At 36.5% G+C, this 26686-nt stretch overlaps 1 protein-coding gene and 1 long non-coding RNA gene across 10 annotated transcripts in view; one reads left to right on the top strand and one right to left on the bottom strand.

Annotated features, from left to right (window-relative positions):
* Kdm6a (lysine demethylase 6A) overlaps positions 1-26686 on the bottom strand; it is a 140226-nt gene that overhangs the window by 79034 nt on the left and 34506 nt on the right. For all 9 annotated transcript variants that reach the window (XM_090327071.1, XM_090327064.1, XM_090327072.1 and 6 more), the window contains exons 3-6: positions 22949-23057; positions 15951-16000; positions 10838-10896; positions 4371-4491 (exon numbers count right to left, since the gene is read on the bottom strand). In XM_090327071.1, the coding sequence (XP_090183197.1) occupies positions 4371-4491; positions 10838-10896; positions 15951-16000; positions 22949-23057 (339 nt within the window). The remainder of the gene's footprint in view (positions 1-4370; positions 4492-10837; positions 10897-15950; positions 16001-22948; positions 23058-26686) is intronic.
* Positions 18030-21982, top strand: LOC150040634 (uncharacterized). Its single transcript, XR_016533897.1, has 3 exons — positions 18030-18077; positions 19586-19662; positions 21912-21982. It is a non-coding gene; the product is annotated as an uncharacterized LOC150040634 (long non-coding RNA).

The following is a 26686-nucleotide window of genomic DNA, read 5'->3' as shown; positions in this document are numbered from 1 at the left end:
TCATGCAACACATCCAGCAAGTGCTCTTTTTTTTAATATGATATACATAGAGCTAAATGGATGTTATTGCATAGAAAGCAAGGTTATTTTGGGTCGCTGATACTGTCTCCTTAACTTACAAGAAAGTTAAATCTTTGATTTCTGTTAGTGATGCACATCTATTGTACCTAGTCAAAGATTCTAAATAGCAGTCCAAAGTAAAAGTTATGCGAAGAATATGTACTAGGTCGCCTGTGTAACTATGACACTATTGCTGGCTCTTGTGCATATTAAATGCACTTTTATTCCTTAAAAAACATAGGCTTTCCCATATAATGAATGATTGTTGTTCTTAAGGTACTATGTTATCTCTCATCTCTTTTGCTGCCCCTTGGTTATCTCATATTGTTACAGTATCTCACTTTGTTACCTGATAAATAGGATATATTTGTATTTGGTTATTTGAAATTGGATAGGGAACGGGGGGAAAACAAGATGAGGGATGGGGATGGGGGGGAGGGAAATGGGGACCAAGACATGTGAAAGGGTATCAATGTATGGGAATTAATGCACCATCTACCTGGCAAATAGCATGTAACCCTTCTATTAATTACAATAAAAAATATATGAAAAAAAAAAACATAGGCTTTCTAAAATGTCAAGCTTAGGAAAACATTTTACCAGCTTCATGTATATATGTTCCAAAATGTAACAAGGAGACTTTGATGGTGCTAGGATAATGCTGTCAATCATAATTATTATCCTAAAATACTAGATGCAATCAAAATAATAAGATCCATTTTTAGGTGATTCTAAGATTTTGTCCTCTACAGTTTGAATCCTTCTCTAAGTCATTTATAATCAAATTCATGGAATCTACTACTAGCAAGTACTTATTTTGCAACTATTATAATTTTGGCTCTAGTGTTGCAAAGAGATAACATTAAATCTGATGCCATAAAAAGCAAAGAGACTAATGAAAATTTTTGTTCTCTACAGCTCACTGTCCTATGGCAGATTCTAAATTTTCTGCTTTAGAGAAAAGATTAACAACTAAAAACACCTAAGAAGGAAATTATGGTCCTGTTTACAGATGATTGCTCCTTAATCACTTAGATCTCTCCATAAAAGCTACACATCTTTCAACAAAAGGTAAAATATATAGGCTACTTTGAAACTCCAGGGTACTATTGACCTGAAAAAAGAAAAAAGCCTTCTTAAAATTAGGGATACATGAGAGGGAGGGTATTCTGCTCAAAATTTACCTGAAAAATGTCTTCTAAAGGAATGACTCGTGACTGGAAGGTAGGCAAACAAGACCTACTATAAATATCTGAAGTAATGTGAAAACAACCAAAAATCTCTAAAAACTTCTACTTTTGAACTACAATCCTCAGATCTCAGCCTCCTAAGTAGTTGGGTTTACAGGCTTGAGCCACAGGCACATGGCAACTTCACATTTCTGATAGGCAAAACACTAAGATACCAACCAAAAGAAATTCTAGGGCAAGGAAAGAAATTCTAAAATGGCACAATGTTCAGTGGTAAACTGAAAACTAAAAAACACCTAAAGCTGCATGTAATGGTTTATACCTGCACTGGCAAGGTGGAGTAAGGAGTACTGAAAGCTGGAGACCAGCCTTAATTACATAACAAGATCCTGTCACATAATAACACAAAACCAAACCTCTGAACATACAGTCAGTTAGGATACCATGTGCTGGTAGCTGAAGCCCTACTCAGGAAGCTGAGATGTAAGGATTAATGCCAACCCTGGCAGACAAAGCCAAGAGATTCTTAACTCTAACTTCAAAAAAAAAAAAAAAAAAAAAAAACAGGGCCGGGAGTTTGGCCTAGTATTAGAGTGCTTGCCTAGCATGCATGAAGACCCGGGTTCAATTCCTTGGTTCCACATACATAGAAAAAGCTAGAAGTGATGCTGTGGCTCATGTGGTAGAGCTCTAGCTTTGAGAAAAGTTCAAGGACAGTGCTCAGGCCCTGAGTTCAAGCCCCTCAACTGGCCAAAAAAACACAAAAAACAAAACAAAACAAAAAAAGCAAAACAAAAAAACAGAAGTGGGGCTGTGACTCAAGTGGTAGCACACCAACACTGAGGGAAAAAAACTAAAAGACAGCACCCAGGCTTGAGATCAAGCTCCAGTACTGGCAGCTACCACAGCTACCACAGCCACCAGAACCACCAGCACCACCACAAATTAATTAGGAATGAACACATATTCTTCCTGTTTTTGAAATTAAAAGGATCTTGTCCTTCTAGGAAATGAAGATCGCTTGTTGAGTATTATTATATGCCAAAATTGCACTAAGCACATAAGCTAGTCTTTTTCTATGAAAAGGAAGCATTTCACATTAATGGCACTTGAAACCACCTTCCATTCTCAAACAGAAGAAACAATCTTGGATCAGCTTTAAAAAGCAATTCTGAAAGCTGGACTTCACATATATTTGTATGTGAATATGAATATGAATACTGTTTTAACCAGCTAGTCATAGTTTTTCTGAGACTGTAGCTGAAAAAGGGTATACACCAAGATATCATGCTAGAAAAAGTTAAAAGTGATTTTTACAAAGTCATCAGAGACAAAAGGTGAACAAATGCAGCGATGGTACTTACTGGACACTATGTTGAAAATGAACTATACAACTTGTAGGTGGGGATGAGAGAGCAAGGGAAAGGGTCACATTGATCAAGATGCATTGTATTCATATACTACTTTGTTGTATGGTAACTCCTTTGTACAACTACTTAAAGATAAAAATAAACTAAAGTAAAAAATTGTTGAGTCTGAATGTCCAATAGGAGGTATTAAAATACACAAGGTGGCATGTCTGAACTTACTTTCCATTCAAATACACTGACATCTCATAACATAATTTGGGGAAGTGCTGCTCTAAGACTGAGGAAAACTGGTAAATCCCTGGAGGCAACTGGTAATACCACACTAGTTAAAATTACCCTAAGTCTTATTCTTTGACTGCACTTACCTTCAAGCACAGTGATCTAAAACCTTCATAATCTACCTTAGTGTTTGTGATTGTCTGTCTCTTTCATACCATAAACTTCGCTCATAAATGGCAAAGTACTTACAAATTTTCTGCTTCAAAAATCTAGAATAATTTGGCACTCTTAGTACAGTTTTTTACAGAACCTTTTAGTAGTTCATCATTAGTAAGTTCAAATTGCAACCCACTGTAAAGTCACCTTATCTCCTTCCTTCCCCAAACCCACCTTCACTGTGTAATAGAGACGTTTAGATAACAGCAACCCTTATAGATAATAGCAACGCTTATAGTTACAAATTCACAAAAACTTGAGCTCTGTCCAATTCCAACTTCCAATCTTTTCAAGTTAACTTTTTTCACACAAGGAAGTACTATTTTATAAAGTCCAATAAAAGTGTATCGAAAGCATCACAAAAGAGCCAGTAGTTTGGCCTAGTGGTAGAGTGCTTGCCTAGCATGCACGAAGACCCGTGTTTGATTCCTCAGTACCACATACACAGAAAAAGCTGGAAGTGGTGCTGTGGCTCAAGTGGTAGAGCTCTAGCCTTGAGAAAGCCCAAGGACAATGATCAGGCCCTGAGTTCAGGCCCAGATTGGAGGGGAAGCCATCACAAAAAACTTACTTTCTGCTCCCCAAAACGTTTATACAAAAAAAAAAAAAAAAAAGTAGATTAAAAAACAAAAGCCTTATATGCCTTGAGAATATTCTTTCTTATAGTTTATATAAGACATGCCCTGGGCCGGGAGTTTGGCCTAGTGGTTAAAGTGCTTGCCTAGCATGCATGAAGACCCGGGTTCGATTCCTTGGTACCACATACATACAAAAAAGCTGGAAGTGGTGCTGAGGCTCAAGTGGTAGAGCTCTAGCCTTGAGAAAGTCCAAGGACAGTGCTCAGGCCCTGAGTTCAAAGCCCAGGACTGGCACCAAAAAAAAAAAAAAAAAAAAAAAAAAGACATGCCCTGATGTAGATGAACAGATTTTTAGTAAGATCCACACTAAGAAATCACTAATAATTGACTCACAGATAAAGCTTCATCACATAGCATCTACTTGTGATATCTACAATGGCAAATTCCTTTTAGAGACTGACTTAGGTGTCAAAAGAGATCAAAATCTTCACCCTGTTCTTATGACAGACTATAGAAAAAATGTAAAAACAGAATAAAAGTAACCTTTTACCATGTAACTGTCAGCATCACAACTACCTTGTACTCTATAAGTCAACCTTTATCTTTCAGCCATAGTTGATCATCGATCCCATCATCTAAATTTTCAAATAAATTACAGCATTCCTCAATGTTCTAATGTCAAGTAACAAAAAAATAAAACATTATAACTTGAAAAACAAAACAAACCAACAACCTACCTTTAAACTAGACTCATAGTCTGTGTTCACTTTGAACATAAGCCCAAGTCGTAAATGAATTTCCTTGGCTCGACAAAAGCTGGGATCAACATAAAGCACCTCCTGAAATGCTTTAATTGCCCTGAAAGAATACAGACATACTTTTTAACATATGCAAGAATTTTTGTTTGACAGTACAATAAAACATGCTTTATAATAATTTATAAGTGATATGTTATAAAAATGATGTGAATATGTGTTAAGGAGAACTGCAAGAGAGCTTTTTGACCTTCCATGTAATTAAATGTATAATCTAATGTCATATAAAAAGAAGAAAGAAAAATCAGTTAAATTTACTCTCCATTATTTGACTAGACAGTATCTTCTTTTTTTTTTAAAGGAAAAGCAAAAAAAAAAAAAGCAACTATAATTAGATGATTATACTGCTTCTGGAATTTCTGGGGAAGGAAGGTAAGGTATATAGGAAGGTTTTAAAGGATTTATTGTATAGTAGCATACTTCATAAAAATTATTCATTTACACATCATCTATAACTTATCTTTAATACTGCATGTAGTAGTTGACTTTTTTATTTTCCATATTAATATCCAAAAGTATATGCACTATACGCAGAAAAGATATATAAGTTCACACTACCACACAGCAAAACTCAGCAAAATACTTCATGTCTTTAGTAACTTTATTCTGATGGATTTATTCATTGCTGATAACAAAAAAGTGTATAGTTCAGGGCTGGGAAGGGGACTTAGTGACAGAATGTTTGCCTAGTATGCATGAAGCCCTAGGTTCTACTCCTCAGTACCACATAAACAGAAAAGACTGGAAGTGATGCTGCAGCTCAAGTGGTAGAGTGCTAGCCTTGAACAAAAAAAAGCTCAGGGACAGTGTCAAGGCCCTGAATTCAAGCCCCAGTACTGCCTGCCCTCACCCCCACCCCAAAAAAGTGTATATTTACATATACACATTTATCATAAAATTAGAAATCCTTAAAAGAATATCTGCCGTCAGACATCCCTACAGCTGGTTCTGACAGTACTTAACTGTATTCCTGAAGACATGATGGATATCCATCTGTGTCATTTACGTATATGTATGTGTATATATAAGTACATGCATATGTATGTGCTTTGCGGTAAGGTACAGATGAGGTCAAAGGTCTCATAAGAAACAGGGCAAATTGCCATTCTAATTCAAAGTTGCCTTAGTACTATTATTGCTCTCAATCATGCAGAGAGAAGGTAATGAATATGTTTATAGGTGGAAGAATTAAAAAGGTTAGGGATAGTGGTTTGACAGAGCTCAGTATCAAGCCTAGCATGTATGAGGCCTGGATTTGATGCCTAGCACCATCAAATAAATGTAAAAAATCAAGGTAATAACTGCAGCAATAAATCATGCCAACTACAACATATGATATGGCTGGGAAAGAGTTTGCAAAAGATTCTGCAAGCTTCTAGAATGCTGGCAGTGTTTCATTTGTCTTCAACAAAATGATGATCTTATGAATTTTTTAAAGGTCTAAAAGATATATTTATGATGTGGCTATATTTTAGGGATATTTTCTAGCTATAAAAATTGCAGGAAATATATCACAACATTTCCTACCTTATGATATGGGCCAGAAAGTTATGTAATGGAGTAAATGGTAATGCCAATTAAGTAATGTCAATGTGTTCTAACTTTTAAAAACCTAAGCAAACAGGAGTCATAGATATAAAACAAAAAGAACAAACTAAATAACAGTAAAGAGGGAATGAAAACAAAAAGTTAGGAAGGAAGAAAAGATGTAACATTATATGAGGAAGAGAGGGAGAAGACACACAGAGTATCAATAACAACTTCTCAGAAAAGAACATTTCCTAACCTTCCTAGGCTTTTATTCCACCTTTTCCCTAAACATAGTATTTGTGGGTATCTTATTCCATTGGGAATAAGATTCTTTTTGGTTCACAATGTCACAGAGGTGCAAAGAAATATGAGTTGATTTTAACATACACTCTATCAACACACTAGAAGAAAGGCAGACTCCCTTGATCTTGAATATGATACTTTTCATTCCAACTCCCCACACAATCTATTATTATCCTTCAAGATTCACCACTCAAATTCAGTGTCAATATTTTAGGTTCTTTCTACAAGGAAAAACATTTTTATTTTTTACCTACTTATAGAGTAACTTGTCTAACAAAGTTTATTTTCTTTCTAAACTTTTTCCCATCCTTCTCACCTGTGTACATATTCAGCTGGTGTGGAAAGAGGGGAAAAAGGAGAAAGAGGTGTAAGTATACATGTAGAGGTAACCCAGTATCATTCTACACTATGTCTTAATTTTGATTGCTGTATTAGTGCATTTGTATCTCACAAAACACATTTAGCCAGAGCATAATTCCTATAGCACAAACTAGACTAAATCACCAGAACCCATAATTTCTGCTGCTGACAGAATTTAGAATATGAGAAATAATTATCAGAAACTATAAGATACTTTTTATAATATAATGCCTAGAAAGGTTATAGTTTTGAAAGTTAAAAATATATTCTCTATTGTAATAAAAAATGGGCAATACTGTGTATATTATTGCATTAATTATAATCCAAAAGCTTTTAAATCAACACTATTATATCTATGGAATTTTCTATTTCAACTTCATGCTTGCCATTGTAAATAATTTTAAAAAGAAAATGATAGAAAGCTAAAACCTCAGTGGCACTCACTACTTTTGAAAAACATGTAAGAGTGCTGAATATATTTTTAACACAATGGTGACTTTTAATAAAATTTCTATTTAAACCTTCCTATAGTAAAAATGTTAAAAAAAATATTAACAAAATGGTCAAAGCACAGTTTTGCACAGCAGCATCAAAAATGTTTTTAAGTTATCTGGAACTAATGAAACTGAGTCTGAAGATTCTCCCCCAAGAAAACCTGAATGGGGTAATTAAATAAACTAATTCTATAACTTCCACATTAATTAAAAGAAGAAATTCTACCTCAAAGCTAGTAATAAAAGATACACACACAAACAAACAAACACACACACACACACACACTTCCACACTCAGAAACTTAGGTTCTTTTTAAAATTAAATGATCAGAAAGATTCGATGAAATAACAAGACAGGTAAGATTTTTTTGAAGGAAGAGATGAGTAGGTCAAACAGTAATGGAATGAACAGAGTCACAGAAATAAAAAGATGTTAAGATATTTTTAGGAAAATGTTAGTGTACAAGCACCAAAAATTTAAAGTAGCAGTGAGCTAGAAGGATCATTTGAGGTTAAATCAGAAATAATTTTAAGTATCTTAGAAAGATCATATACTAAGTAATTTATGCTGACATTTGGTAAGATACATCTTTTCCCCTCTACAGAGTGCTCATTTCACACCACTCCAGTGAGATGCATTTTTTCCTTCTTATTGCAACATTTACATCTTTATTCATAATTTCCACTAAAGCCTAATTAGCCCAAACCCTGCCAAATTCTCTTTGGTTATCTTCGTGTCACTACTAGGTAAAACTTTTTCAGAATTGCTTTAGCTAATTAAATTGCTAACTTTCTCAAAACAAAACTATACATAATAATCCCAATGCAGGTCAATACCAACTGCTGTGCTACAAAGGAAATATAATTAAGATTAAATTTGTGATCTAAAAGTATGCTTGTCTTATGATAGTTCAAATTAAGTTAAATATCAGGTTTTTATTAGACTTCATGTCACACAAGCCTCAAGATCAATGGTATCATAGTATATTATTTTTGCACTATCAAAAGCTTTAAAGCCAGATACCAATGGCTCCCACCTGTAAAACCAGCTGCTCAGGAGGCTGACATCTGAGGATCACAGTTCAAAGCCAGCCCCAGCTACTAAGTATTAGGCTTTTATCTCCAATTAATCACCAAAATGGAACTGTGGCTCAAGTAATAGAACACAAAAGAGTTAAGGGACACCACTCAGACCTTGAGTTTAAGCCCCAGCACTGGCACCCAAAATAAAACAAGTAAATACAAATAAAAGCTTTATCACTAAAAGTACTATTCTTTTCTCTTACTGCACCCAAACCAAAGCAATAGCCATATAAAGGAGCAGAAATTGCTATACCTTTAAGAACACTATGATTGGAACAGTGCCACAGAAATCAATCTGAAAAGGAATTTATTAGTAATCCTTTAAAGTTTCAATTTTTCTGAGCTCATCTCTATTCTTAATTCTCTCAGTTCTCAAAGTAATAATGATCACTACATTTTCTGGGAATTAAATTTGGGAGCTTAATTTCCAAACTCCTATGCCTATAGCACAAAATAGACTACACTGCTTTTGAACATAGGAAGAACACAAAATGTTATAGAGATAGATTTGGGGAAAGAAATAGTTAAAGATATTGTTGTAAGCTATATTGAGAATACTTTGTTTCATAGATTCTAACATCTCCCTTTTCTCTGTATATATTTCACCTCTTCTCACTGTGAGAAAATGGTTTCTTACTAAAAACAAAGATCAGTTCAAAGTTCAGTTTACCCCTAGGAATTCACCACCTTCATGAGCAAGAGTTCTGGGCTTACAGGAATGCAGATAAACTAATCACTTTATAGGGACCATTTTCTAGCTCTCTGCTATATATATTTTACCATGTGTTTCTCTAATGATTTTCTCCATCTGGATTCACTCCCCTTGGTCCCCGATTACTTAGTAAGTTAAAAATGTAGTTGAATAATATATAGATATATAGTTGAATAAATTCAATGAGTGTTCAATGGTTGTTTAATATACTTCCTCATGCAATGAACTCCGAGACTTTAATAGAAATTGGGAAAAATTGACTATATAATTGAAATGACTTAGAAGCTGACCAGTAAAGTCAACTCCAAAAGAAAAAAAACAGGGAGGTGGCATAATCAAACAAGATGTTAATAAAGCTGCTCTTAATGCGTTGTCACCATCACCAACCTGAACACACATTATACACATGATTATAAACTGTTTAATATCATCAAATGGCAACAGACACCATTAGTTAAATTATTTATGCACCAGATACAATACTGTAAGTCTTCCAAAGCAGACAGGTATCTTTGTACTGACAAGTGAGAAATCTCAAAGAATTCCTTACACAACTCCTAAATATCTCCTAATTCGAGCAATCAGTAGGTATCATCTATCATTTTCTGGGAATTAAATTTGGGAGCTTAATTTCCAAACTCCTATGCCTATAGCACAGTATCTCTTACATCAGCCAAAATAGAGCACACTGCTTTTAAACAATGAGAAGAACACAAAATGTTATAGACATAGATATATAGAGTAAATTTTAACGTAAACAAGTTCCAATCAATTCAAACTGCGAAATGCTACCCAAGCACTACTCCAAGGTAGTTGTGCTATGGCTCAAGTGCAAGAGCACTAACCTTGAGCAAATAATGTCTAAGGACGGTACCCAGGGCCTAATGAGCTTTACAGTTTATAAAATGTATAGTTTCTCATTTGACCATCAGAACTCTTTTTTTTTTTTTTTAAGCATGTTACTGCAATGGCAATGCACTTAAAAACAGTTCTGGGGTTATTTAATTCAAGATCAAACTAAGAAACAATGCTGCAACCACAATATCAATCTTCTAACTTAAATTCCAAGTTCTTTCTTTTTTGTTTTTTTGCTAGTCCTGGGCTTGAGCTCAGGGCCTGAGCACTGTCCTTGGACTTTCTCAAGGCTAGAGCTCTACCACTTGAGCCTCAGCACCACTTCTGGCTTTTTTCTATGTATGTGGTACCGAGGAATCGAACCCAGGTCTTCATGCATGCTAGGCAAGCACTTTAACCACTAGGCCAAACTCACGGCCCAAATTCCAAGTTCTTTCTATTATAGCATATTTTGTCTTGTAAACAGAAAAACAGCAATGGCACAAAGGCCACAATAATAGGGCCCACACTTTATAGATATTATACATTGCTATAATAATTAATTTCCCAACTCTGAAGTGGTACCATTATTATTTTATATGTGAGAAAACTGAAGAAATTTTAATCGGTTGCCTAGTTACTAGAAAATGGACAGTGTTAATCATGGGGGGAATAGGGAAGTATAATAAATAAGTCTTTCCTGGAAGTCAGAAAAGGTAAAAATATTAGTCATCTATCTAGGCATCATAAATAGTTTATACACAGATCTTAAGATCTGAAATCAATGCAGAAAGTGATGCAGAAATTCCAAAAAGCTTTCTAACCTTAGCCCTCTATGACCAGAATCATCTGCCAAAGTCTTTGAAGAACAGAAATAACTAATCTAAAAAGGGTAGATACTTCTAAAGGAACAATCTAATCATTTCAAAGTATTATTGAAAAGAATAGAATTACTGACATTAAAATATTCTGTTTATCACATACATACAACAGAAAAAAAAAATCAAAGAAACTAAAACAAGCTCTTTCATGGAAACAAGTGACGTTATTAGCTTTGTATAATGTTAACTTACCACTGAAATGCATTGTAATGGAAGTAGACCAAACCAAGACCATATAAAAAGGCAGCATTCTATAAGGGGAAAAAAAGGAGACTTTTAGGAAAAGCATTTATACATAATGCATGTTACTAATATAAATTATGGTATCCAATACATTTTAATGCTTAAAACTCTATTACATATTACAATATATTTTTTGACAGCAAAATAAAATTCAGAGTCAGCAGACAGCACAGAATCTAATCAACTTGTAGAAATATTGATTTGTACTTAATCAAAGTAGCCCTGAAATTCAAAAAATTATTAAACAAAATTCAGCGTATTTAAAATGAAAAGTCTTTTTCAGGAGTAAGAAAATGTTCAAATTAGGCTACCCTAGTCTTACATTCTTGCAATTGTTGCATTGGTTTTATTCACCTCTTCCTCTACCCCCTCATTCCCTCTGTTCTTGAACTATTTCATGTCCAATATGGCCAGGAAGAAAGACTGAATTTAACAGAAATGTACAATATATGCTTAGAACAGCAAGAAAAAAAGGGGAGATGGGGGGTGTTTGTCTTTGTTTTGTTTTCAATTTATATGCCAAACAAAATAAAACCTAGAGGGTTATATTTTGGACTTAAAACAAATGTCAACACTTATCCTGACTCAGGTGTGAGCCACCATGATCACTTTTTTTGTTTTTTTTTGCCAGTCCTGGGCTGGAGCTCAGGGCCTGAGCACTGTCCTTGGACTTTCTCAAGGCTAGAGCTCTACCACTTGAGCCTCAGCACCACTTCTGGCTTTTTTCTAGGTATGTGGTACCAAGGAATCGAACCCGGGTCTTCGTGCATGCTAGGCAAGCACTCAACCAGTAGGCCAAACTCCCGACCCATCCACAATCACTTTTAATAATAGAATGTGTACTGGGCATTATATTGCATAGTTCTTTTTAAAATACAAGGAGCTCCTTAGAAACAATATAAAATGTTAATAAATAATTGATTTAATTTTGCTAAGTTATAATTATCCCAAATTTTCTCAATGAGATAATATGTGACAAAAACATTTACTAATTGGGTCAGTCATAAACGTCTCTGGCTGGGCACAGTGGCTCACGCCTGTAATCCTAGCTACTCAGGAGGTTGAGATCTGAGGATCGTGGTTCAAATCCAGCCTGAACACTAAAGTCTGTGAGACTCTGATCTCCAATTAATCATTAAAAAACTGGAAGTGACACTGTGGCTCCAGGGGTAGGGCAGCAGCTGAAGAGTTCAGGGATAGTGCCCTGGCCCAGAGTTCAAGCCCCATGACCAACAAAAGAGAGGGAGATAGATAGATAGATAGATAGATAGATAGATAGATAGATAGATAGATAGATAGACAGACAGACAGATAGACAGATAGATAGATAGCTGTTTCCAACAAGACAGGCAAGTAGTATACAATGGGAATACACTAGACAAAGAGATAAATCATATCCCAAGCAAGCAAGGAGCATGGCACAAAATTTCATCATGTGGGCTGGAATCGTAGCCTAGAGGTAGAGTGCTGGCCTAGCATGCAGAAAGCCCTAGGTTCAATTCTTTAGTATCACATATACAGAAAAATCCAAAAGTGGCACTATGTCGCAAGTGGTAGAGAACTAGCCTTGAGCAAAAAGTATCCAAGGACAGTGCCCAGACCCTGAGTTCAAGCTCCAGTACTCTTTCCCCCACCCCCCTACTCCCCCTCCCCCACACCTCACCAAAAAATCCCATCATGTTCTCAAAACAGTAAGCAGTTTAAAACCTACTCATTATTTCTCAAATTTTCCACTTAGTATTTTCAGGCATCAATTGAGTTTAAGTTCCTGAAACTACAGAAAGCAAAACTACAGACAAAGAGGCGACTGTACTCCTGCTTCAATGCAAATACTTAGTGGTAAAGTTCCTACTCCAAGCTCAGGCAAGGTGGCTCAAGCCTGTAATCCTAACTACTCAGGAGGCTGAGATCTGAGGATCGCAGTTCAAAGCCAGCTGGGCACTAAAGACTGTGAGACTTTTACATCCAATTAGCCAACAGAAAAAGTGGAACTGGCGCTGTTGCTCAAGGATAAAACTTTGAGTGATAAAGATAAGTCAGGACTGGTTCTCTGATGGTTATAAAATTCTATTAGAAAATGTTTATTATTAAGGAGGACAATGTAAGTGTAGGACAAGTATGAGAAATCTTTTATCTCCTCCACTTTGCTGTGAGCCTAAATCTGGTCTAAAACTAAAAATGGACAGAGCTGAGCACAGTGGCTCATGCCTGTAATCCTAGCTACTCAGGAGGCTGATATCTGAGGATCAAGGTTCAAAGCCAGTCCAGGCACAAAAGGACCTGAGCCTGAGACTCTTATCTCCAATTAACCTCTAGAAAACGAGGTTAAGTGGAAAAGTGGGGCTTGGCTCAAGGGTAGGGCGGTAGCCTTGAACTGAAGAAGTCAAGGACAGCACCCAGGCAGAGTTCAAGCCCCATGACCCCCCCCCCAAAAAAAAACCACCCTGAACAGAAGTTTCCATGCTTACCTAATTAAGCCATGAGCCAAAGCTACCACCATCTCCTTGTTAATAAAAGCTTCATTTCTCTATGGAAATTAGTATACAGGATCTTCAAAGAACTAGAAATACAACTACCCTAGGATATAGTGATACAGGATATAATAAAAACACCTGTACATCAATGTTCAATGCCACACTATTCACAAAAGCCAAGTTATGGAAATAGCCCAAATGCCCTACAACACAGAATGGATCAAGAAAATAAGATGCATACACACAATGGAGTATCATTCAATAAATGATGAGAAATAATGTCATTGGCAAGGAAATATATGGCTCTCAAGACCAACATATTAAATGAAGTTAAGTTCAGAAGGACAAAGAACACATTTTCTTATGTGAACACAAATAAGACCATATGACATACTATGGTGAAGCCCATTTGAGTAACATTCACTTTAACAAAATCAGTGTCGGGAAGTTGAAACAAGTCCAATGTGGTGTACAGGTACTAGTTCGAGGGGGATAGACAAACGGAGAGGATAAAGGAAGGTGAAGGAGAGTGGATATGGTCAAAATATATATGTACATACATGCAAATGGAACACTGAAGAATGCTCAGACTGGCTTAGGAAGAAAGGGGCACAGATTAACAGAGAGTTACTCTGATCAAAACACACTGTAGGGCCGGGAGTTTGGCCTAGTGGTAGAGTGCTTGCCTAGCATGCATGAAGACCCGGGTTCGATTCCTCGGTACCACATACATAGAAAAAAGCTGAAAGTAGTGCTATGGCTCAAGTGATAGAGCTCTAGTCTTCAGAAAAAGTCCAAGGACAGTGCTCAGGTCCTGAGTTCAAATACCACAACTGGCAAACAAACAAACAAACAAACAAAAAAAAAAAAAAAAAAACACTGTATGGCCAGGCAGGTAAGCTCACACTTATAATCCTAGCTACTCAGGAGGCTGAGATCTGAGGATCAAGGTTCAAAGCCAGCCTGGGCACAAAAGAATCTGAGACTCTTATCTCCAATTAACCTCTAGAAAATGGGAAGTGGGGCTTGGCTCAAGGGTAGGGAGGTAGCCTTGAGCTGAAGAGCTCTGGCACAACTCCAGGCCCAGGGGTAAACCTAGGGGTAGGGTGGTAACCTTGACCTGAAGAACTCAGGGACAGCACTCAGGCCCAGGGATAAGGTGGTAGCCTTGAGCTGAAGAGCTCAGGAACAGCCACCCAGGCCAACTTCAAGCCCCATGACTCACCAAACAAACACAAACAAACACAAACACACACACACACACACACACACACACACACACACACACACACACGCGCGTTAACATGAAATGCCTTGTAAAACTAATAGATGTTAATTAAAAATAATGTAATTTGAAAGAAAATCCTGTAATATTACTGGGTACTAATGGCTAGGTACTCACTCAGGAGACAGACCTGACTGTGGTACAAAGCCAGCCTGGGCAGGAAAGTCCATACAACTCTTTATCTCTAACTAAAGACCAGGAAATCAGAAGTGGTGCTGTGGCTCAAAGTGGTAGTATGCTAGCCTTGAGCAAGAGTTCAGGAACAGCACCCAACCCAGAGTTCAAGTCCCCCAATCCCACCAAAAAAGGAAGGCAGGGAGGGAGGGAGGGAGGGAGGGAGGGGAGGGAGGGGAGGGAGGGGAGGGGAGGGGAGGGGAGGGGAGGGGAGGGGAGGGAGGGGAAGGATGGGAGGGATGGGAGGGATGGGAGGGAAGAAGGACAAGCAGTTCTTTAACCTTAGAATTTCTGAAGTAATGAAGAAAAACCAAGATATAATCAGAGAGTTGCCCAATAATCCTTCCTCCAACAGTGAGAGACTGAAGGGGGGCTAAAAAGTTAAGTGCATCACCAGTAGCCAATGATTTTTAATTAATCATGCATGTTTAATGATTATACTTAAGAAAAGGCCTAGGACCGGGAGTTTGGCCTAGTGGTAGAGTGCTTGCCTAGCATGCACAAAGACCCAAGTTCAATTCCTTGGTACCACATAAATAGTGGGGGGAAAAGCCAGAAATGATGCCGAGACTCAAGTGGTAGAGCTCTAGCCTTGAGAAAGCCTAAGGGTAGTGCTCAGGCCCTGGAGCTTAAGTCCTACAACTGCCCCCCACCCCCCCAAAAAAACCTCAGACTGCCTGATTTCAAGATACAGTAACTATGCACTAGGAATGTGGCTTAGTGGTAGGGGTGCCTGCCTGCTTGCTTACCATGTATGAAGCCCTGGATTTAATTCCTCAGTACCACACAAACAGACTGAGTATACCAAGAAAGAGTTAGTCCTCTCTACTTGAGCACTTTGAAAATATCTGTACAAATTCAAGACATGAAAATCAAAGAATGCTTGTTGTGGTTATAGCTTGGCTGTGCTTGACCTTAACTTATTTCACTTAGAATCATCTTTGGCCAATAAATGTAGGTCACAAAAGGTAGCAAACAAAATAATACTCATGATTTCTTCTAATCCCTCTCCTTTAGAAGTAGAATATGAAGTACCAACCCAAAACATGCTCGATTTATTTTTTTAAATAACTGACAATGAACTGCCAACAAAACAAAATCAGAAATAGGCATGCAAATGCGTACTAACCTTCCAGTAGTCAGATTGTAAACTGTAGTACCTCTGGTATGCAGATAATGCTGAAAGAAAGAAAATAGTTATGACTTATGATCATGTTCTATTAGTAATAAATAATGCAAGTTTTAAGGAACATTATTGCAACAGGTACTCAGAAAGTGTTTTTGCAAAGAAGGGAAAACAAAACACACTGACCTTGCACTTACTAAAAGACCAGCATTTGTTATGTTTTATGTGATTGGACTCTAGCTTAACTGACATGTAAGCAAGTTAATCAGTTAAGGAATGCTTTTCTAATACTTAAAGATACCTAAATTAAACCTATCAGATCCCCATTCAAGGCTGAAGGCACAAAGATAAGCATATCTGAGGTATTTCACTGCTACCTTTTACAACCAGCTGTTCCAAACAGGGTCTGAGGGCACCTTTGGAGCCCAAACAGACAAGAAGAGATCAATCCCAACCAGGAGTAATCATATCTCAGGAACCTGACTACCCCTCAAGCAATATTTGTTTGGGTCCCACAGCCAAAATCAAAACAAAACAGGGACTGGGAGTTTGGCTTAGTAGTAGAGTGCCTGGATAGCACGCATGAAGACATGGGTTCGATTCCTCGGTACCACATAAGTAAGAAAAAAAGCTGGAAATGGTGCTATTGCTCAAGTGGTAGAGCTCTAGCCTTGAGAAAGATCAAGGACAGTGCTCAGGCCCTGAGTTCAAGCCTTCTAGAAGTATAAAAGACTTCCAAAAAAAATAAAAAACTTTAAAAGTTTCTTTTTTTGCCAGTCCTGGTGCTTGAACTCAGGGCCTGGTCACTGTCCTTGGACACTTTTTGCTCAAGTCTAGTGCCCTGCCACTTGAGTCACAATGACACTTCCAGCTTTTTCTGTGTATATGGTACCGAGGAATCGAACCCTAGGGCTTTATGCATGCTCATCAAGCACCAAGCAGCATTCCTGGCCCCCTTAAAAGTAGTTTTTGTCGGACTACAAATTCAAAGAAATTAGATTTAAATGTACAAATTACACGTGCACATAAAAATTAGTTGTTTAAGAAAAGCCATAGCTGGGTGCTGGTGGCTCACACCTATAATCCTAGCTACTAAGGAGGCTGAGATCCAAGGATGGTGGTCTAAAGCCAACCCAAGCACATAAGACCATTAGACTCTTATCTCCAATTAACCACCTGAAAAAAACAGAAGTGGCACTGTGGCTCAGTAGCAGAGTGTTAGCCTTGAGCTGAAGAGCTCAGGGACAGTGCTAAGTCCAGAGTTCAAGCCCCACAACCAGGCAAAAAAAAAAAAAGAGGCACATACTAAATAAACCAGAACCTTTTATAGTGGAAGGCTATGTACCTTACACCTTTCAAAGATCACCAGTTGGTCCTGTGAGTACACATAAGCTAAGATTGAGCAGCTTCCTAAGTATTAAGGCAGTAAAAGACCTACAGAAGCACAGAGGGAAAAAAAATTCACCGGTTTGAATATATTCTAATATGGTAGGCCGTTTTACAGATAAAGCAAAAATTCAGATCCATGTATAATAAAAGCAAACTGTAAACATTAAACAAGCAAAGATAAAATTCAAAGTAATAAAAGGAATATTACTATCTAATAGAGTTGGAATCAAAACCTGGAATATCAAAATATAAGAATTATAACATGAGAATAATAGAATCAAAATAACATAACTATATATCTATAAGAATGAAGAATATGGATGACCTTTGCGATCAGAGAATAGAATATCAACACCCAATGACATGTAAGAAAGTAAAATTTCTCAACTCAAAGAATAAAGATTTAGTAGTAGAAACAAACCCATAAAACTACATGAAAACATTATGAAAGAGTATTTTTCTTATGATCAGCTGGAGAACTTTTTAAACTTCTGGTTTAAGATACTCAGGATAAAACAAGAAAGCTGAGGACAGAAACTGAGAAGCAGCTCCTTCCCTCTACTATGCAATCTTGGATGCATCTTACACAATCTGATCAAAAAGCTAAGAACAAGTTCTCCAACAGAATGTCAAAGAGATCATGGTCAAAGAGATCATAATCAAAGAGCCCCACCCACATTCTCAGAGGTCCTAGTTCTTAGGTCATAAAATCTTTAAATAAGGACCACTAAGGATTATCAGGTATTGAAACAAAGTCTCTACCAACAAGGAACAAATAGAAAAGGGGGGGAGGAGGGACAACATAATAAAGCGGGAAAATTCCTACTCTTAATTTTCCATAAAGGAAAAAATACTGCCTATATGGAAGGATGGAAGAGACCAATAGGAATAAAGTATCAAAGGAGAAATGAGTGATTCAATAGAAGGATCAGAATAGGAAGCTGAAGAAACCACCCAAAAATTGGTAACAAAGACAGAAATTGGAGAAAATGTGTCCTGGAGTGCTAATATATCAGTAATAGAATTCCAAGTGAAAGAACAAAAAGAGAAAACCCATGGATTGGCCCTGAGTTTGGTCCTCAGCTCTGGGAGGGAGAAGAGGGAAGAGAAATTTGGGGGGAGGGGGCACACAGAGGAGAGAACAGGCTCTATTTTGTATGCGTCTGTGTGTGTATGTAAAATGAGGGTGAAAGGTTGCATACTGTCAAAATAGATTGTCCCAAGCATGAAAATAGAACAATGAACACTCTTACAATTGTATTAAGAAAAGAAGATGGAGGATAAATGAGAGAATTGATAGGAACACATTGTATTCATGTATAAAAATGTCACAAATGAAATCCTCCTTTGTATCGCTGATGTATACTACTAAAATGCAGAATAAAACAAAAGGGAGAAAATACAAAAATTCCAAAAAAAAAAAATTCCCAGAAGAAAAGGCTAATTTATTAATCGAAAGGATATACAAAAGATGTTAAAGCCTAGAAATAAGGCAATGCAAATTACCCTTGCAAAATTGGGAAGGAAAATTCCTTCCAGCCCAGAATTATGTATCTGTTTAAAGGGTAGAATACAGGTATTTTCAGATATGCAAAGTCTCAGAGAACTAGTGGTATTTTTTTCCTAAAGAAAACACTAATTATATATACCCTAAAAGGAAAGTAAATACTAAGAAAGATGATACAGATTACTGAAACCCAGAACACACAAGAGATGATAGAGCCCAAGGGAATACCGGAGATGAAAGAAAAGGAAGACTTAGGAAGGAACTATGCCCAGAATCCAGGTCTGGTGAGTTCTGCTACCTTTGTAACCTTTTCTCAATCTAAAAATTGAGCTCTACCTAAAGCCTGGACCAGACTCATATCTGGGATTGATTTTTCTTAATCATATTCTCATGAATTCCCTACTCTCTCCTAATTTTACAAAATAGATGACAAGCCTCATTTTAGCCCATATTAGTATAAAGTTCTCTACTTTGTTCTGGGTTCCCTCTTCTCTGATCATATTTGTCACAAATTTTCTAGTAGTTGGTCCAAGTTAATCCTGATAGATGTCCTAACTATAATGATGTTTGTGAAGATTTAAATTGTTGAGCAACCGTAAAGCAAACTATGATCTGTACTTTTGTTTCTACTAGAGTGCCCTCACTGGGACAAGGCCTTCTCTTTATATAGCTATATTTGTGTTTCTTGCTCAAGAACTTTTGATGTTATCATTGTTTGTTTTCATTCTGCTTTATTTTGTAGGTAGGTCTCTGAAGGCCAGGCTGATCTCAAACTCATGATTCTCTTACCTCAACCTACCAAGTGCCACAATTGTATAGGTATGTGCCATCATTCCCAGCTTATTACTTGGTTGTCTAAAACCAAGTATTACCTTATTAATGAATATGATTTTTGTTTTGTTAGTTTGGGTGGTGTTGAGGTTTGGACTTAGTGCTTCAGGCTTGATAGTTAAATAGTCTACCACTTAAGACATGCCTCCAGTGCTTTATTCTAGTTTTTTATTTTTTATTATTATTTTTATTTTTGTCAGTCCTGGGCTTAAGCTCAGGGCCTGAGCACTATCCTTGGACTTTCTCAAGGCTAGAGCTCTACCACTTGAGCCTCAGCACCACTTCTGGCTTTTTTATATGTATGTGGTACCAAGGAATCGAACCCAGGTCTTCATGCATGCTGGGCAAACACTCTACCACTAGGCCAAACTCCCAGCCTTGTTTTGTTTTTTGAGATAGTAAAGTCTCACTTGTTTTTGCCTAGTCAGCCTGGATTGTGATCCTCCTATTCACACTTCTTGACACAGCTGGAGAGACATGAGCCATTACACCCTGCCTTTTCTATTGAAATGTGGCTCAATAATTTTTTTGCCCTGGCTGGCCTTAAACCACAATCTTCCTGATCTCTGCTTCCCAAGTTGATAGAAGTACAGGCAGGAGCCACTAGTGCCCAACTTATTGAGGAGAAAAAGAGAAAGAAAAATCAAGGAAAAAGATACAATGGAAGTCTGGGAGCATCAGCACCACTAATGTGTGTAAATTTGAAACAATACACATACCCAAGAGTTTTGTGCTATACTTCACTTAATCTAAATCACACACAGAGTTTTATACTCCATTTAATCTAAATATAATCCTTATTTCTAATCTTTATACATGAAAAAGAATTCCTAGCCCATTCCTAGTCGACACCTAAACATTTTTAAAGTCTTCAACAGACAGTGATTGAAACCATTTAAGCATCTTAATAATGCCAAAATCCTATTTCAAAATGACTAGCAAGGGGCCGGGAGTTTGGCCTAATGGTAGAGTGCTTGCCTAGCATGCACGAAGACCCGGGTTCGATTCCTCGGTACCACATACGTAGCAAAAAGCCAGAAGTGGTGCTGTGGCTCAAGTGGTAGAGCCCTAGCCTTGAGAAAATCCAGGGACAGTGCTCAAGCCCTGAGCCCAAGCCCAGGACTGGAAAAAAAACAAACAAACAAACAAACCAAAAAAAAAAAAAAAAACAACAATAGGGCTGGGAGTTTGGCCTAGTGGTGGAGTGCTTGCCTAGCATGCATGAAGACCCGAGTTCAATTCCTCAATACCACATACATAGAAAAAAGCCGGATGTGGTGCTGAGGCTCAAGTGGTAGAGTGCTAACCTTGAGAAAATCCAAGGACAGTGCTCAGGCCCTGAGCTCAAGCCCAGGACTGGCAAAAAAAAAAAAAAAAAAAAAAAAAACACAAAATGACTAGCAAATGATTCAAAAACACTTATAATTTTGTATATGTGAAACTTAATATTCATTATTAGAAAACAAATTATTTTGTTACAATATGGTAAATACACCATGATGAAGTATGTCATTTAGAAAAAGAAGGGAAAGAGGATTAGAGGGATGGGAGAGGGGAGGGGGAATAGATCACATTAAGCTCTGACTTAAGACCTCTCCACTTCAGCAACTCTTGGCATGAAGCTTGCCCTAGGAATTTGTAATTGTTCAGGAACTAAAACATATAAAAGCTACTTTGACAGAAAAGGGTAAGAAAGAGAGAAGGGGGGAGGGAGAAAGCAAGAGAGAAAGAGAGAGAGAGAGAGAGAGAGAGAGAGAGAGAGAGAGAGAGAGAGAGAGAGAGAGAGAGAGAGAGAGACCAATATTTATCATTGGTAGGAATTTCAAATTTCAGGAACTTATGTAATTGGAGAAACTTCTAGCTCATAATGAAATGTGAACAAATGTACTTGAAGATTTCAATTCTGTAAACTAAATAAAGGTCTATTTGGATAGAGTTGCAAGGGAAACAGCCTAAGGTAATATATTCCTCTAGAAATTGGTGATGACAGTGGCAGACAGAGTAGGTGGGAGGGGGGAGGAAGGTGTCTTTTGAAGACTGACTCTAGTTTTACAATTGTAAAAGTAAGCATGGTGTGTGTATGCGCCTCTTAATTTGCTGTCTCTTCCCCCTATTATAGATTAAGCTCCAGACTTATCTACCAATGGCCAGTTAATCTACACAACAGTAAACAGGTCTTCTGAACACATCTTTTCAATGACTTAAATCCTTAGAATACCTTTTTCTTCTTCCCTCAGACTAAATTTGCCAATATAGTCTAGGGGCAACACCACCTTCTACAAAGAAAAAACATCTGCAAATGTCCCAGGATGCCTCAGAACCAAATGTTTTTATGGAAAATATTGTTTAAATTCATTGACTAATAAAATTTTGAAAGTTAAAAAATATATGTTCAATGATTACTAAGGACATATAGCCTTATACATACAACTAATTTTTAAGTGTAAGTATCTATTCTGTGCTATTAAATTAGTGTGCTCAACCAAGTATATATAAGGTACTGGAAAATTAGCACACTACATAGAATTGTATGTATGTTTGGTATAATAGTTTCCTTTAAATAAGTGTTCAATTTAATTGAAGTCAATGTATCTAATAGAGCATTAAGTGACTGCTCATAACTATTATGCCCCTGACCTTAAACTATCTTGCTACATAGTAACCAGAATCACATAATTGTAAAACCTACCAATTCTCCCTCTGGTTCTTGGGGGACAGAGAGGGAGTCACTTAACTTCCTGAGTAATGGTCTAAATCAAACAGCTTAGTACCTTGAAGAAATCACATCTCAAAGGACTGTCTTCAGTTATTTAACTTACCTATTTCTTAAAGAAAAAATTCAAATGAATGAAGAACTCATTGTTATCAAAGGCTCAAATTCATATGACCATCTCTTTATTATTTACTTTTCCTCTAATTCTATAGTATAGATCAGATTTTCATTCAGTGTTTTACACACAGGATAAGGAAGAAAGTTAAGTTCATATTATCTTTCCAAAGTGTCTACCATGTGGATAATACAACAAACTGGCTCACTTTCTACTACAGTAGAAATAGGGCAGAGCTTTGCATAAGAAGGAACAAAACCTCATCATACCTTTTACTGAATGGTCAACTTAGAATGATTTACATTTTTCCATTTCCATCTACTCCACTTTTCTTCCTATTTACTAGATGAGTTAATAATTTCTTATTAGTTAAAAGAATACTCTTGATGAAATGTAAATAGTTATTTTAAAGACATAAATAAAAATTAATGAGGCAAAAAAATTACCTTTTGGATAGTCTTCCAATAAGAGGTTGAAGTGACCTAATTGACAAAAGAAATCAGACTCCACTTTTCCTTCAGCTTTTAAGATTAGAGATTCGTAGCAGCGAACAGCCTAGAAATAAAAAATACACACTTTTAAGAAAACTAAAAAATCCAGAACGCATTTCCTCCCTGATAATGCGTATTATCCTCCATTTTACATAGCCAACAGACAAGATAAAATAATGGCATTTGCAGGGGAGCAGATGAATCTAGAACGAATCATGCTGAGTGAGACAAGTCAAGATCAAAGGAACAAAAGGCGCATGGTATCCTTAATATGTAGCTATTAGATCCAAACAGTACAAGAGTGATGACTCAATATTTGTGTACCCAATGCTATGGACTTGGTATTGGAAATATAAACACAACTACACAGACATAAAAATTTATGACTCTATAGACATAATGTTTTATTACATAGATTAATATGTATCTATGACATACAAACCCTCAGCCTGATTTTAATTATGTTCTAAAATCTAAGTGCCAGTGATTGCATATAAAGATTCCCTTGAGTACTTGTTTGCTAAACACATCACTTGAAATGATGTAAAAATCAATCTTAATAAATTCTTTAATAAAAAAATCCAAAAAAAAAAATCACGTAAGAAACCAACACATTTTACTACCATCCCAGAAATATTCGTGGCATTATACATTTCTTAACTAGGTAGTAATTAAAAAGAGCTGCAAGTTAGAGCTTAAATGCCTTTCCCATCTATAAAATTGGAAACAATGTGCCAAACCAATCATGTAAGAGCACTATGATAACTTTATAAATCGTGACTCTAAATTACTACTGTAGTCCATACTGACATAAACAACCCTGCTCTTAAATGAATCTTTCCCAGAGAGGGAAGAACTTTATTAAATAATGGAAGAATGCATAGAATCTTTAAAGTAATAAAAATATCTTTACTACAGCCATAAATTGCCTCAATTGCTACTTCTTGTGATGTATACACATTAATTCTAATGCTATTCCTAATCTTACCAACACTCAAATATACATGCATTTGTAGCCACTCTCAGATTACCCTCCCCAGTTGAAAAAAAAAATAACATTATTTTAAGGCTATTGATGACTTTGTATTCCAGGCAACTACAGGAAAAAAAAAATCTGGAATTGACCACAAATTCCAATTGTCATGTTTCAAATTCTAGGGAACTTATACTCTAAAACTCCCAATTTTAACAGGTTCACGCCTGCAATCCTAGCTGCTCAGGAGGCTGAGATCTGAGGATCAAGATTCAAAACACAAAAAGACCTGAGACTCTTACCTCTAGAAATGGGAAGTGGAGCTTGGCTCAAGGGTAGGGTGGTAGCCCTGAGCTGAAGAGCTCAAGGACAGCACCCAGGCTGAGTTCAAGTCCCATGACCCCTCCCTCCACAAAAAAAAAAAAAATATATATATATATATATTAAAATTGCAGATTTTATCCAAGAGTTGATCATAGTGCTTAGGAACAATTGTTCCTCTCTGTGGTAAGAACAGATCAAAGCTGTAACTCTTTCAATCTCTCCAATGATGCTGTAATCCTTTCCCAGTTAGCCAGGCAACCACTGGCTTCCACTTGTAATCCTAACTACTCAGGAAGTTTCCACATTCAGAGGACTGAGGTTTCAAGCCAGCCAGAGCAAAGTTTAGGAGACGCCACCTCCAAAATAAACAGCAAAAAGATAAAGGTGTGGCTCAAGTATTTTCCTATAAGTAAACAAGCCAAGGGACTGAGGGAGGGAAGGAGGGAGGGATGGATTACCATCTAAAGTAAAAGATTATCTTAAATTTTCCCCTCCTAAGAACTATAGAGCCTTTCTTTGATATTTTCAAAATGTATACCCTAAAATTTGCCTATCCCTAAGACTTCCCATCTCAGCAAGTTTTTAAAACCAACATACTTAAAGCTTAATATTTATAAAATAACTATCTTCAGTTCCTATTACACACTTAGCTATCTAAATGTGCATATGTACCATACCAAAATCACTGAAAACGAATTTTGTGCTTCCCTATAATTAAGAGTCTGAATTCTACACTGAAGTCTTTGAAATTACTATAATTTGGGGGAATGAAGCATCAAGATCCTCTTTACTTAAGTCATATATAATTCTCATCTGGCAGATAGAATAAGAAATACAATTTGCTATAGCGCTTTATAACAGTATGAGAGAGAATCATAAAATTATTGTGCTATATGGCACAACAATCCCCTTGTTAATTTTATATACTAAACTAAGGTTTTCTTTTAAAATGGCACTGTAAAACCCTCATTAAAATAATTATTTTATTAAATTTTAGTAAGACATTTAGACTCTTCTACTTCTGACAAATACTTATAGATGATAATATTAACCTTATAAACAAATGTCTCACAACGAAAAGTGTTCAAGATATAAACATAAGTAAATTTTCTTTAATGATTTAAGCAAAAAAGATATCAACATCCTATACTTTTCCATAAGACCCCAGATGGTGTACTATGTCATATCTATTGCCTAGTTTTCTACTGCTCATAAAACAAAGGAATACACCAAACATTAATGTTTTGCACAACAGTGACCATCATGAAATGTAACACCAGAGTATTACTCGGACTAGATTAACAAACTCTTAGTAAGTTCCCCATAAAGCCGTGCATACCTAACAAAATTAATTGCTGTGATGAAACATGATGCTGACAGAAAATGAAAAGTAGAAAAAGGCAGAATAAATTCCCAAGTACTTTATGTTTCCATTTCATACTGAAACTTCATGTATTTAACTTGAAGTATTGGAGATAATTCTGGCATTACAGTCAAATGCTGGCATCTGAAGAAAAAAAATAATGGGCAATTTCCAATATTCCTAACTCAAAATAATCTAGAGTGAAATAGTAAATTTATAACTGTATCTTTAGTTTTTTTTTTTTAAAAAAAAAAGGTAATAATGAACACAGAGGATGTAAGATGTACAATCGGTTGTTCAGTTTTAGAACAAAATGTAGCTAAACATATAAACCAAAAGTGATCCTTTTGATGGTTAATTTTAAATCCAGTATGGTAAAGTAAGCCTGTAGCCCCAGCTAGTTGGGAAGGTGATATAAGAGGATGATTCTGGGGGGGGGGGGGGGGGAATGGGTACCAAGACATGTGAAAGGGTATCAATGTATGTGAATTAATACACCTTCTATCTGGCAAATATCATGTAACCCTTTTACTAATTACAATAAAATTTAAAAAAAGTAAAAAAAATAAAAGAGGATGATTCTAAGATGACAGACCAGCCATGGCAATACAATGAGATTCCCATCTCCAAAACATAAGGTGGAGACGTTTTTTTTCTAACATTTATGTTTTAACATTGCTGGGAGGTAAATTCAGAACTTTGCACATGCTAGAAAGGTGCTACCACAGAGCTCTCATTATGTGACATTTTTTTTGGGGGGGGGGGGCAGTCCTGGGGCTTGAACTCAGGGCCTAGCACTGTCATTGGGCTTTCTCAAGGCTAGAGCTCTACCACTTCCAGCTTTTTCTATGTACATGGTACCAAGGAATTGATCCTGGGTCTTCTTCATGCATTGCTAGGTAAGCACTCTACCACTAGGAAAATGTGTAACTTAAAAAGAAATGGGTACCAAGACATGTGAAAGGGTATCAATGTATGTGAATTAATGCACCTTCTATCTGGCAAATATCATGTAACCCTTTTACTAATTACA

The sequence above is a fragment of the Megascapheus bottae genome, chromosome X (genome assembly GCF_031878675.1).
Source record: "Megascapheus bottae isolate mThoBot1 chromosome X, mThoBot2.hap1, whole genome shotgun sequence".
In the NCBI taxonomy this organism is placed as follows: domain Eukaryota; kingdom Metazoa; phylum Chordata; class Mammalia; order Rodentia; family Geomyidae; genus Megascapheus; species Megascapheus bottae.
Note: the sequence above shows the minus strand (reverse complement) of the source record. Positions and strands in the feature narration are given on the sequence as shown.